The sequence below is a fragment of the Pezoporus flaviventris genome, unplaced genomic scaffold, assembly GCF_033815535.1.
Source record: "Pezoporus flaviventris isolate CSIRO_AGI_PZ_B2104156 unplaced genomic scaffold, CSIRO_AGI_Pfla_v1 ptg000015l, whole genome shotgun sequence".
NCBI classification, from domain to species: domain Eukaryota; kingdom Metazoa; phylum Chordata; class Aves; order Psittaciformes; family Psittacidae; genus Pezoporus; species Pezoporus flaviventris.
In genome coordinates, this window is record NW_026892563.1 from 43,986,702 (window position 1) to 43,999,623 (window position 12,922).

The window sequence follows — 12,922 nt, forward strand, 5'->3', positions numbered from 1 at the left end:
CCACACTTCCCTCTTCATTTAGCTAATTCTTATGGGACATGTTATAAGGGAGTTTCTCCATTGTCCAAAATGGCTCAAGTGGTTTTGGTTCAGCTGTTTCCAGGTGTCACTGGAGATGTACAACGCAGCCCTGACCGAGGGTTTGATACTCCAGAGAGCTACACTGCACACAGGCAGATTTGCTGCCACGAGTGCTCAGTGAGAAACACAGGGTTATAATATCTCACTAGTGCCATGTGGTTAAGCGAGTATATTTTGGGGTATGGGAAGTGCAGTAAGATTCAAATAGCAAGCATCTTATGTTTGTGCAGGAGTTTCTTAGCTCATTAAAAGGCTTGAGCTACAAACCACTGTTGGCAAGTTCAAGCTCTGTGATGAACTTGCACAATGCAACTTCCAGAGTCTTGGCATTTCTCTATATTTTGAATAACAGAGAACACATAGGCTTGGTGTTCTTATCATTTGACACTTCAGATGTGTCCTATCTGTGAAAAACCTACCGAAGGAAACAAATATTTCTTTTGATGAAATATTCCGTGTTCCATTCCCAAGGAAGGAAAACAGGCACGCACACAAGAACATCTTAGATGTCTGGTGGGTCCCTTGAAACACCAGCGTTGATCTCAGCTGATAGAAACCTTCACTGTCTTGCGAGTCTTCTTGCTCAACGGAAATTCCTTGGGGAAAGAGAAAAAGAAAAGGAAAAGCTGCAAAAGCCTCTCATTGCACTCCAAACCATAGATCAGAGCTGTGCAAAATACTGGTACTGAAAAGCAAGCTCATATGGCTGCAGGTTTGTTTGCTGAGACACTGTCAAAGGCTTGGCAAGAGCAGTGCAGTTATGCCAAGCCATCATTCCAACGACTGGCAATTCCAGGGGGATGTGGCCACAGCCGTTCCCTTTGAGGAGGCCTGATACTCTTCCTTTAACCCCGATGGATACCTACAGGTTCCCCACGGCAGGAGCGAAGGAGCACCCATTGCTTTTCCTGGGAATCTCTTCTACAGCTGCCCCATGATCCTACTGACAGGCTGTATTACCTCCAGGCTGCTCCGTCAAGCTCTCTCTGTCCACGTACCACACAAGGCTTGGCTTGGGAAATACCTTCCTCATGATGCAGGTCACGTTAGGCTATGGGGCAATAAAAGCCAGTCGTTAATCTCAGCCACTTCTCACCTGGCTGCCAGCTTCCAAACTCCCTTACAGACAGAGCTGATTTACCCCCCATCCCACTCGCTTCCTCTTTATTGTTCTACTTCTCTCCCTCATACCCCCTATATTTCTGGTTGCAGACACCACTGAATGAGAGCCAGGGACAGCCCCATCATGATGGGCCAAGTGCAGGGTGATGGGGCTTTCAACACCCTCCAGTCCCATGCTGTGGCTGGAGAGATGTAGGGTAAGCCCAAACCCTCCTGTTCCTCTCCCATTATCTCAGTGACAAACACCCACATGGAGAAACACAGGAATCAGCAGTGGGCTGAGACACCTCCTGGTTGGCATCTAAATCCTTCCTGCATTACATAGAGACAAATCCCATGGAAAAAGACTGCTTAGCACAATGATGTGCTGAATGTAGAAATTCAGATACCTTTTTAGGGAGCATGATAAGAGATTTCCAGAAGTCACAAGGATTTGCTTGCTTTGCATGCAGTAGTCCTGTCGGTATGGTAACTGCTCCAAAAATCTGTGTGTGAATTTCTCATCAAGAAATAGGTGGGAAGGACCTCAAAATCAAGGCTGGATGAAGGGCTGGGTACTAGCAGGGTGGGAGGTCTCATCCTCATGCTCCCTGGATGCTCCCAATTACATTTACTTAGCACATTATGGTACTAAGAGAAATTGCCTTGTGCATTCAAACAATAATTAAAAAGCAAAGAAGAAAGCATGTGCTACCCATGTAGCACAAAGCCCTCTTGCTCCCACTTTCAAAGAAAGAGGCTAACACCTTCAGTTCAAAGCAAACTTGATTCATTATAGCCAACAGAAGTCAATCATTCACTATGAAGACTGAAACTACCTGGCTGAAACTCTTTCCTAGCCATGGTGAATAACCTCTGAATGCGTAATGCATTTGCTTTCCCCTCTTATTTTCATTATTCCCTTATTTTTCAGGCACTTTGCATTAATAATATCTTTATAAATGCTGCCTATGAAGAAATACAAGTCTGACATCCACAGTAGACTTAAGCCCTGCAAGAAAGGGTGGAAAAGAGAAGGAAAGGAGTTGGTGTGTGTTTGGAGGTGAAGAACAGAGAGTTTCTATTGCCTGGTCCCACGATAGCAGCACCGCTTGCTTGCTCGACAGGACAGTGAAGACAAAAGCCTGCAACGTCCAACACTACATCTGGAAATAGGTTACCAGGGAACTTTTGCATAACCAGCTGCCTCATGGCTTGTCTGAAGCAGGTGGCTATGGCTGATAAAAGGTTCTGCCTACCCACAAGCATTTTCCAAGGAAACCTTCCAAATTAACTTGGATGCTCACAGATCAAAAGCTGTAACCCGGATGGATGCAACAGGAAGCAAAGTGCCATACCTGGTAGCCAGAGTGGCTTGCTAGTCAATCATATGGGCCACAAATACGTTTTATGCCAAGTACAGCCAGCACGGTGCAGCAGACCTTCAGTATTTGTCATTACCAAGTATGTGGTAAAACAGAGACCCAAAACCACATGTCTAACTGTTTAGCTGTAAATAGGGGCCCTCAGATCCAGTCATTCCATTGGCATCTGCTTGCTTCAGCTGTGTTGTGCTTGCTCCAGCTGTGCTCTTGCTCCAGCTGTGTTCTGCTTGCAGCACAACATGAGCATCACTCATTCATTTAAACACGAGCATCACTCCCACAGCACCTGCTCCTCCCTGTCCCAGTGGGGTTGTGTGGCAGATGGGGGCTGCCACTGCCTGGCCCCTTGGAGCAGCATCCCAGGTAGTGGGTGACTTCTTCAGAGAGGGATTTAAAGCGCTGTGGAGAGGGCAGCTCGAGGCTGCCAGGTGGTTGCTGGCAGATGGGAAGGGAAAAGAAGCATCACAGCCTCCTGCAATATCATCAGCTCCTCACAGCCTCTCGATCCTGTCCGGGAGCCTTCACATGAGTAACACAAACCCAGATTTTGCCCACATACCAGGGAAGCCCTTAGCTAGCTCCAGTTTGTCCTCACTGGAGCAGCTCACTGCTGTGGGGATGGGAATCATTCAGAAGAAAGGGCATGGATGGCTGATATTAACTCATTGACTTGCTCATCACCCTGTGAGCTTGGTCTGTTTGGAGGTCCCTGATTCAGCTTAGCTTGGCTGGCCCTGCCGGGGTGGCACAGTGGTGGTCACAAGCATTATTCTTCACTCACCTTGTCTGAAGTGCCAGCAGCACCCTCCTGCAGGCCAACAGAGATCTCGGGGTAGGCTGGAAAGCAAACAGAATTGCATTAGTTAAGTGGATGACACGGGTCACAGTAACAGCTTCTAATAAGGCTTAACAGCCTCGTTTCATGAAGAGTGGAAATTAAAGCCTACATCCACGCACACATCCAGCAAGATAAAAGCCTGCACAGCTCCGATTTGAGGCTGAGGAAGGGGTTTCCAAGCACGTACCAGTAGCTGCTGCCACAAGATCTATCACGTATGTCGCTGCCTACCTGAACTACTCTTGGGTGGCTTTGCTGGAGAAACGAGCTGAAACCATCCTGCAGCCATGGCTCTGGCTGCAGAGCCACCCTTCATAGGCCTGCTGAAGTAAAACACTTCCCACTTGTTGGTTGCTCTGGGTGTTTGCCAAAGTCACCTATGAAGGCTTTAGGCATCCCCAAAATGACTGATTCGCATAGCAATGACTATCCCCGTGCAGTTGTGGGGGCAGATGTATGGCAGTGTCAGACTACAGATGCTTCCTGCCTTGCTGGGAAGCCCAGAGCTCACCTTCACATCACAGCAGCGGGTTTCTGATGGCCACCACATGCACTACAGATGGAAAACGTCTTTCCTTTTGTTTCCACAGCATTTTGGTTCTAGGCATGGCTGACTCTCTAGATAAAAGTCATCAGGTACGGTAAGCCTCTCTAAGCTGGCATTAGCCATTGGGGTTGCTGGTTTGCAGTGCTATTAACTGACTTGTTAAGTAAGGACTGTTGAAACTGTGCTAATATACAGTAAATCTCAAAAGTTTTGGATAAAGACTTGGATAAAGGTTGGACAGAGCCTTGGGTGACATGGTTTAGTGTGAGGTGTCCCTGCCCATGGAGGGGGTTGGAACTGGATGATCTAAAGTCCTTTCCAACCCTAACTAGTCTATGATTCTAAATTGCACTTCTGTCCCTTTCTGAGCCTTAAAACTGGACCGGAAACAAGTGCAGCCCCTTAGGAGATCCAGGCTAACCCTCACTTTAATCTTTATCATTAAGATATTTTTTTCCCCCTTTTTTACTAACCCTGAAGTTACCCTTTTTTCCCCCCCTTCTGGTTTGTTTTTGTTTGGTTTCTGGTTTACTTTGGTGGTTTCTTCCTCTCAGAAAATGGATGCCTTAAGATTATATCCTGGTTTCTGCCTTGCCAAAACTGTACAGGTGGTAGTGGGGCCGGCGAAAGACAACCATACTTTTTCAGCTGCAAGAAAAGATCTGGTACACTGGATCTTCTAATCTCAGCTGAAAGTTGGCTGGGAGACTAAATAAAACCTAGTCTAGTGCCTGCTCTTCCTTTTGTTTTTTTGATGATGAGAACAGGCACCGCTGAATAAGAGAATACCAGGTTAGAAGGGACCTCAAGGATCATCTGGTCCAATGTTTTTAGGCAAAGCATGACCTAGACTGGGTGTCCCAGCACCCTGTCCAGCTGAATCTTAAAGTATCCTAACGCTGGGTACTCCACCGCTTCCCTGGGGAGATTATTCCAATGGCTCATTGTTCTCACTGTGACAAATTTGCCTCTTGAGTTGAGGCAGAATCTCCTGAGGAGTAACTTGTGCCCGTTACCCCTTGTCTTTTCCATGGGACTCCTTGTAAAAAGGGGTCCCCAACTTTGTTGTAGTCACCATTTAAATACCAGAATATGGTGATAAGGTTTCCCCTGAGCCTTCTTTCCTCTAGGCTGAACAAACCCAGTTCTCTCAGCCTTTTTCTCACACACCAGGCTTTCCTGTCCTCTGATCATCTTTGTGCCCTTCTCTGGACCCTCTCCAGCCTGTCCACATTGGTTTTGTATAGCCAGGACCAAAACTGAGCACAGTATTCCAGGTGTTGCCTGGCAAGCTCTGAGTAGATGCAATGCTTCTCCACATCTGTACAGGACGCTGCCCTCTGCTTGCTTTGAAGACATTTGCTGGGTAACTGTTCTGGCAGGCAGCTCTCAAGCACAGCTCTGAATGATCCAATAGATCTTTTCCACTTAACATCTCCAGCCCCTGTTAATAGTTTGACGTTCATTTGTCTTGCTGGGATATTTACCAACATTTTGGGTCTAGCAGAAATTCAATATTCAGCGCAGCAGTTTCTGCTGCTGAGCTCTTACAAAAAGGAGAAATCAATGTGTGGCAAAGTTAGACGTGAAAAGAGCATACATTTTCTCAGAAACTTGTATTTAAAAGGACTCTGTTATAGAAAAGAAATACTTTAAAGCGTTTCAGCCCAGAAGTGCCCTCTTAAAAAAAGCTTTCTTGATTGAATGTCTGTTTTCACTCAACCTACCAAGCCTCTCAACTTCACTGAGATTTGTTCATGCCTTCCTCATCCTCTACTGCCCCGCTCTCAGACATACTCAGGCCATCTCAAGCCTCTGTGAGGAAGCATCGCTTCCGCTTCTCAGGCTTGGGCTGTGTTTAGCCCAGCAGCTTTTATCAGAGGGATCCGGCACAAGGAGCTTCCCGCAGGTGACAGACCTTCCCTCTCCTCCTCCTGCCTATTGCAGCACCATGGTGCACTAGCTGCCTGCCCTCCCTGCCCTGCTTTTGTGCCACCCAGCCCATGTGGTTCAATTGCACGAGTGTTTGGGTGATGAGGTTGTTGGCTTGCTAAGATGGGAGAACCTCCCCAGGTTTCAGTTTGCCTTTGTTCTCCAGCTACATCATTGCTAATGGCCAGGATGAGAGATGTAACCAATATAATGTGCTGTTGACACTGTGTGTGCTTACTACTGTGCTTAGCATCCTGCCTTGGCTATTTGAGCCTTCATATAACTCTGCTCTTGGGATGCCTGTGAGAGAGGCTGACTGCACAGCACCCCAGTCCAAAGCCAGCCAGCCCGTACTGGGAGTATCACAGGCAATTCACCACCAAGGGCCACAGCTGCTTTCTCCTGTTTGCCTCTCTGTGCTGTTGTACTGATGTACTGATCTGAGTGCATGCACAGACAACCATACGTGACACAGTAATTCAGACAATAAGCCAAATAAAACGACCTCTTTGGGCAGCAGATACCAGCATAACAGCAAAAGCATCAGTAGGGATGAAGGGGAAGGAGAGCTCAAGTACGCTAGTATACTTGAACAATTACCCAGGTAACACTGTATCTAGTTGACAAATGCTGATTTGCAAAAGTAAAACCCATCTCTGAATCATACAAATGCAAGAGGAAATTTCAGATCATTAACTTCTATTTTTACTTCTCTTGCATCAGTGACCAACATCTCCCAGACACAGGTTTTACTGGGGTTTTTTCTCTTGCTGCTCCCTGTTGACAGACCCACTGTTTAACACCCATTCGGTTTTGAGGCATTGGAAATATGTTTTCCAGACACACTGCTCAAAAAGTGGGCAGCATTTTTCTGATTCAGTTGTACCTCAACAATTGTAGAGTAGCTCCTAAGACACTAGAAAGGGATTAGAGCAAGGAACTAAAGATGGGGAAGTCTTCCATCATGAAATGCCAGCCCACACTTTTGTGCTACACGGGCCCTGCCGTTCCTAAGCACTTTGAGACCCACAGGCAGGACTTCACTTTCAGATCCAGAGCCCTTGGCAGCAGTTGAACACCACATACTTTCAGGGATGTGGCACTGCAGTAACAGTAGTTCCAAAACACTTTACCTGCTTGCTACATTTTGGCTGTGATTTCCTAACACAGGCAGCATGGTCATTTTGCACTGGGGCATGGAGGTCTTGATGACCAAGGTGCTTACCTGTAACCTGCAAAGTGCCAACATAAGCTTACACATCAGGGTGAGATAGTGGCAATGTGCATGCCAGTGGTGGTGATATAAACACAGCGGTTCTACATCAGAAGTTGGAGGAATGGCCTCAAATTCTTCCTAAGAATCACGGGGTTATTTATTAACATTTTAACTCAATGCAGCTGAAAAGAATGTAATGTCAATATTTATATGTAAAAAAACCTCAAACAGCGTATTTCAGAAGCTACTGCTTTCAGAACCAGACAGGAGTGTTACCTTTCCAAGTGCAAGTGAATGGGCAGCTGGTGTAAGCCTCTTACCGAATACTCTCACAGTGGTGCTGCTCTTCTGGACTCTCTCCGGATGGGACACCACATGGCAGGAAAAAACCTTGCCATCGTCTGTGATTTTGATGGGGAAAATCTTTAGAGCATTATTCAAACCCAGGTGGAATCTCTGCCCATAGAGCATGCTGCTGTTCCTGTACACTGCAGCACAGGAGGGCTCCTTGGTTACAAGTTCCTCTTTTGTGCCATTTTGCTCCTGTAAAAAGAGCAAAAATAGGTGAAGACCAGAATCTCTTCGTTCCCCTATTTTTATAGATCAACCCTATTCCCACTATGAAAATCTTCCCTTGCACCCCTAGCATTGCATAGCAGTAAGGGGACATTTACAACATCTATTTCTTTCCAAATACGCTCTCTCTCAGAAGTTCAAAGTCAATAGTGGTCATCATCTTACCAATAACTATAGAGTAAATAGCCGTGCCTTGTAAGTCCTGATCTCTGTAGCCTGCAGAGAGGGCATCAGGGCCGCTTTCTCACTGCGGCAATCTAAGTTATGCTGAACATCCTACACACAGTAAATGTGACTGAAATTCCAAGAAAAACCTTGGGGTTTTAGATTTTAAATAGTGAGAACCTGATAACGATATCTAAAAGTCATCTTTTAATGCCTAAGTGGCAGCCACCCTTAGACATAGGTGCAACCTGCACATCCTGGATGTCTGTGCCTCAGTACGTATTTGCAAGCTGTACTCTGAATGACTCATGGTGACCCACATGTATCATCATGCTGACTTTTGGGTTCTTTCCCCTTCACTTAAAAGTAGTAAGAGCAAGGATGTTCCCTTCAAAGAACTGGTAGAACTTTAATCTGAAGAATGCACTGCAAAAGGCAGCTCTGGATAGAAAATGAGCCAGGACAAAAGACTGAAAAGCCTAAAGCACTTGTAAATCACCTTTAAGAAACCCCTCAACAGTTACAGCACCTCGGTGACAATAAATAGAAATGAACAGGGTCAAGCTCAAGGATACTGATGGCTGGTACTTATCTCTACGTACTGAGATTAATACTAAAACATTCCATTAAAACACACACATGCAAATATTTATCCAGAGAGTGGGATGCAGTACGGAAATATAAGGAGCTTTATAGCTCACAGCAAAGTGTTTAACATAGTATTTATGTGGTTAGCTAGAGAACCGGGTTAGCATGTGTCGGCGTGTATCTGTGATACAGAGGTTAACCAAAACATTGCAGCCACCTTCTTTTTCTCCTTTTCCTTTCTGTTTCAAAGCTGCTTGATATCTCACTACCCTACATGGTAACCCTGTGTTTTTCAGAGATACCAAAGCTTCACTACAGCAAAAATCCCTGGGAAATCCAACATAAGGAACAGTTTAGCTCTATTTGGCCCTTTCCACATACCTGTTCTACAGGCATTACTGAAAAATTAAAAGCAATTAAGATGGAGTTTTGCCTCTCTGCTTCTTGAGCAGCTATTGTTTGTGGTGTCTATGTTGCAAACCCGTGTTTGTACTTTTCCCCTTTATTATCGCAGTCCAACATGACCAGTATCTTTTGTTTGGCAGGTTCTGCAGGACGCAATAAAGTCTATTTCCATCTGCCAAACTACCCTTCTGGAATGTAAGCCTGACAGGAAGAACACTTACCACGAGCCATTTCAAAGGATAACGGGACAAACTTTCTGAGGCCGTGTCCCCAAGGCATGGAATTTCTAAAGTCTGGTTTAACCACACTTCCTTCACGGCGTGCTGCTCCTCTTTTATCATTGCAACGACAGCAAAAAAAGCCAGAGAAGGAAAATCAGAAACGTGACATGCACTGTGCTTTAGAAAACAATATTGACTGGTCTACTGTTCAAGGAACAGGCACTTTTGATTAGAAGACTACTGTAATTTTCAACCACTACCCACAGGTACATGTGTTAAGTGAAATCTCTGCATCTGATTCTAGATGCAGTTGCATGACTAATTCATGGCTTTACCTGAAACTTTGGGCATTTCACGAAAACCAGTGCTTCAATTCAGGATCAAGGTGTCTCATTTTGGAGCTGAGAGCAAGTTGAAGCTTCAATTTTTCTCCTTTTTTCTTTCCTTGGCAATAAACCTTCACATCAATTTTGCGCGCTTGTATTTCCTTTTCTCTGTAAACCTCCTTTCACAAAGCAAGGTGTTCAGCACGTCAGGCAGGCTGAGATTAACCCTGGTTTTCAGTGTAAGTGCTCCTGTTGTTATTCTCCAACCTGCCCATTATCAGGAGCAGAGAGCTTGCCACTCTTTCCTTTGTCATCGGTTCATAAAAGCATTTGGATACCTCCTACCCTACCCCATTCCCAGTCCAGAGTTCCAGACCACCTGTGGAAGGGGCAGGGTGATGCACTGATCAGAACACAGCAGTGGTCCAAGCATCAGGTCTGCATGTGTGTGTGCACTGAAACAGCAAGAGAAGCGGTGATGGCCAGGGGATGCTAGGGGTGCCTTGGTGAGCATTAATCCCTCCGACCATTAGTCTGACCATTAGTGGTCACACCATGCAGCCTGCCCTGGTGCCATCACTGTGCTGCCCAGGCCTGCCTTCCCTCTTCTTCTAGGCAGGTACCTGCAGACACCACTGGGAAACTCCTGAACTTTGCTCCCCTGGTAGCTCTACTTGTCTGGTGAGATAAAATAGATGCATACTCTAACTACCTGTTTAATCTTGAGGGGAAGGGCAATATCTAACAGGTCTGGACTGTTTGGTAGTGGGGACTTGCTGGTGACTGTAACTTCCTATATGTCTGGCAACCAAGCACAGAGTGACACTGCAAGCACACAGCCTGAGCCACAGGGACACAGAGAAAGGCAGTGCTCAGTGGAGCCCAGGAGACCCAGTGCCAGAAGCAGCTTCTCTCCGCTTTCCACTCGAGACAAGCAGTTGAGGAGCCAGCTATCACAGTGGGACAGGGCATGCACAAGCACTAAAGGGGCTGGATAGCGCAGAAAGGAAAGAGAAAGGGCAGAGAAAGCAAATCCATGGCTTCCCAAGAAGAAAACAGCACAGGAGACTTTGCTGGGACAAGTTACTGTGCAAATGTGCCATGGAGCATGCAGGAAGTATGAAGATGAGTAGCTGCACCAAGAGTTCAGCCTGCAAAGAGCCTCAGCCTGTTCTCACAGTCACGTTTCCCAGGTGCTGTTTCCCCTGTCTTTGATTCCCTTCTCCATTAACAGCATGTTGGCTAAGGTCCTCCCTGTTTGTCAGTCCTACCTAGGCCTGTTGCTCTGCGGGCTTTGCAGTGCCTCCAAGTTGAATCCATCTGGATTCACTTCACTTTGATGTAGTCAGGTGCTGTACTTCATTGGTGACTAGTACTCCTCTCCACCACACTTGTAGGCTGGATTGAGATCATTTGCCTTTTTGAAGTGATTTATTGCAGAAGATCTGGTTACCTTAAAATACAGATCTTCAAGAGGTATGTTGAGAAGTGATTTTTCTTAGTTCCCTCTAATCAAGCAGTTACTAGTAGCACAGCTTGCTACATCATGTAGTTACTGAAAAAAAGCCACAATGACGTCTGTATGAATAAGAACTGCCCACGTTTAACATGTAGACAACAATAACAACACTGAGCAGGCCAGTATCAACAGAGAGCACCAGCAAGAGAAAAGGAACAATGCCTAATTAGCGCTATTATTGTATTAAGGAAGAGACAAACTGCATGAAGAACAGAAGCTGCATGTGGTTACCAGCACTACTTGTACCAGGATAACAGCACCAAAGTGCTTTAAGCCACTGCCATGCAGGTGCCATCAGGGAGCAAGGGTTTGGGGTGAATGTCTCTGTGAACGAGGCTTACACAGGGCCTCTTCCTGCTGCAGGATGGATGCAACCCAGCATGGGGACCTATGTCCCTCCTGCCACTAGTCTGGCCTCATACAGGCCAAAGAGGTGGTGGGAGCACTGCTACCCTCTGCTACCCCAACATCAACTGCACCCACCCTGCTCCTAACCTTTGAATGGGTGCTGTATCTACAGCCCTGGGCACAAGCAGAGCGAGCACGTTGGCCTTGCAGCTCTTAACTGAAACCATGCCAGGATTTAGTTTAATCCTTCTTGGCTTGTTAACAGAAACCTGGGTCAGGAAGAGGTTTCTGGGGGCCATCAAATTCAGTCCCCCATGTGCACAACAGCAAGCTTGCCCAGCATCCCTGCCCACCTCCATCTTCACGGCAGTTTGGACTTTTGCCCTCACTGCTGGCATTAAACAGCTGTTCCCAAATTGCTGCACTAAATGGTTGCCACCCTTGTTTAATTTGTAGTCAAATCCACTCACGTCCTGTTTAAACCCATTTGTTCCTTTGCCAGGATAATTTAAATATCCTTCCTGGAGTTCACACTCTCCCCTGAGGCTTACTTACCAAGAGCAGTCATGCTGCTTTCCAGCATCCTTTTGGCTGACAGAAGCAGCCACATCTCTGTTCCTGTGATTGTTTCAAGCAATTCCCCGCTTTGCTCCAGTTTGTTTTTCATTGTGGGACACATCCCTCCATGGAGCTAACACCTAACGTGCCCAGCAGATACCAGCTCTCGGCCTCAACCAGACTAGGCTGTTTGTCTCTCTCTGGTGCTCAGGGCTGCATGCCCATAGTAGCAGAACAGCATGGTTTGGAGATCCGGCATCCTCCATCATCTCAGCATCCAGTCATCTCTGCAGCATTTTTCTCCATAATGAAAATGTAGAAACTGCCCATCTCACCATTCCCATCTAACTTTGTATTCCTCCAAATAAATAAGGTTTCCTAATCATGAGCTAGGTAACAACAGTTAGAGAGCGCCTGGTGAGTAGCAAACTGTGTAGGCAGTGCTGTTCAGTGGCACCGGTGCAAACCCCAAAGAAGTCACCATCAAAGACTAAGAAATGTTAATGATATTCCCCCACCCCTTTACCCCCATCCCCTGTTACAAAAACCCCAGCATCCCATTCATAACCACTTACCTTCTGCCTTGACAATAAGCTGGATTTTTGCAGCCTTTGTCCCATAAGGGTAAGTAGCAAAACTGCACTCATACTGCCCGCTAAGGGAAATGGTAATGTTTTTCAGATGCAGAGCCCACCGACTGCATTCGGACTTGGCATTTGGATCAGGGGAACACAAAGCCTCTGTCTCATCCCAGCTGCAGCAGCTCCTCGTGCTGAAGGACACCGAGAAGTTGTAAGAAGCCTCAGGAAAGGTGAAGTAGTGGGTGCCATAAACAGGGTGATAAACAGCTATTCTGGTAAGCTGTGTGTCATCAGTCTTGGACCACTGTGTCTGTATGATGTAGGTGGCATGTGGTTTTGGGAAGCCGCATACCAGGGTCACGTCGGTACCTGGCAAAGCCTGGACTACTTCTGTTTCTGTAATGACATCTTCAGGCTGGCCTTAAAAGCAAATGGGACAATTTTCAGTGCAAGTAATGTTTAAACAAAGCTTCTTCCTAGGCCATCTTTGATGTGATTTGGTCCCTTAGGCACAGGCAACCATGCAGACCCTGCA

The 12,922-nt window shown here is 46.4% G+C and overlaps 1 protein-coding gene across 5 annotated transcripts in view; it reads right to left on the reverse strand.

Moving 5' to 3' along the window:
• Positions 1-12,922, reverse strand: part of CD96 (CD96 molecule) — a 62,936-nt gene that overhangs the window by 12,897 nt on the left and 37,117 nt on the right. For all 5 annotated transcript variants that reach the window (XM_061454369.1, XM_061454368.1, XM_061454370.1 and 2 more), the window contains exons 3-8: positions 12,382-12,807; positions 9,056-9,165; positions 7,421-7,643; positions 3,349-3,404; positions 1,042-1,132; positions 501-677 (exon numbers count right to left, since the gene is read on the reverse strand). In XM_061454369.1, coding sequence (XP_061310353.1) covers positions 501-677; positions 1,042-1,132; positions 3,349-3,404; positions 7,421-7,643; positions 9,056-9,165; positions 12,382-12,807 — 1,083 coding nt within the window. The remainder of the gene's footprint in view (positions 1-500; positions 678-1,041; positions 1,133-3,348; positions 3,405-7,420; positions 7,644-9,055; positions 9,166-12,381; positions 12,808-12,922) is intronic.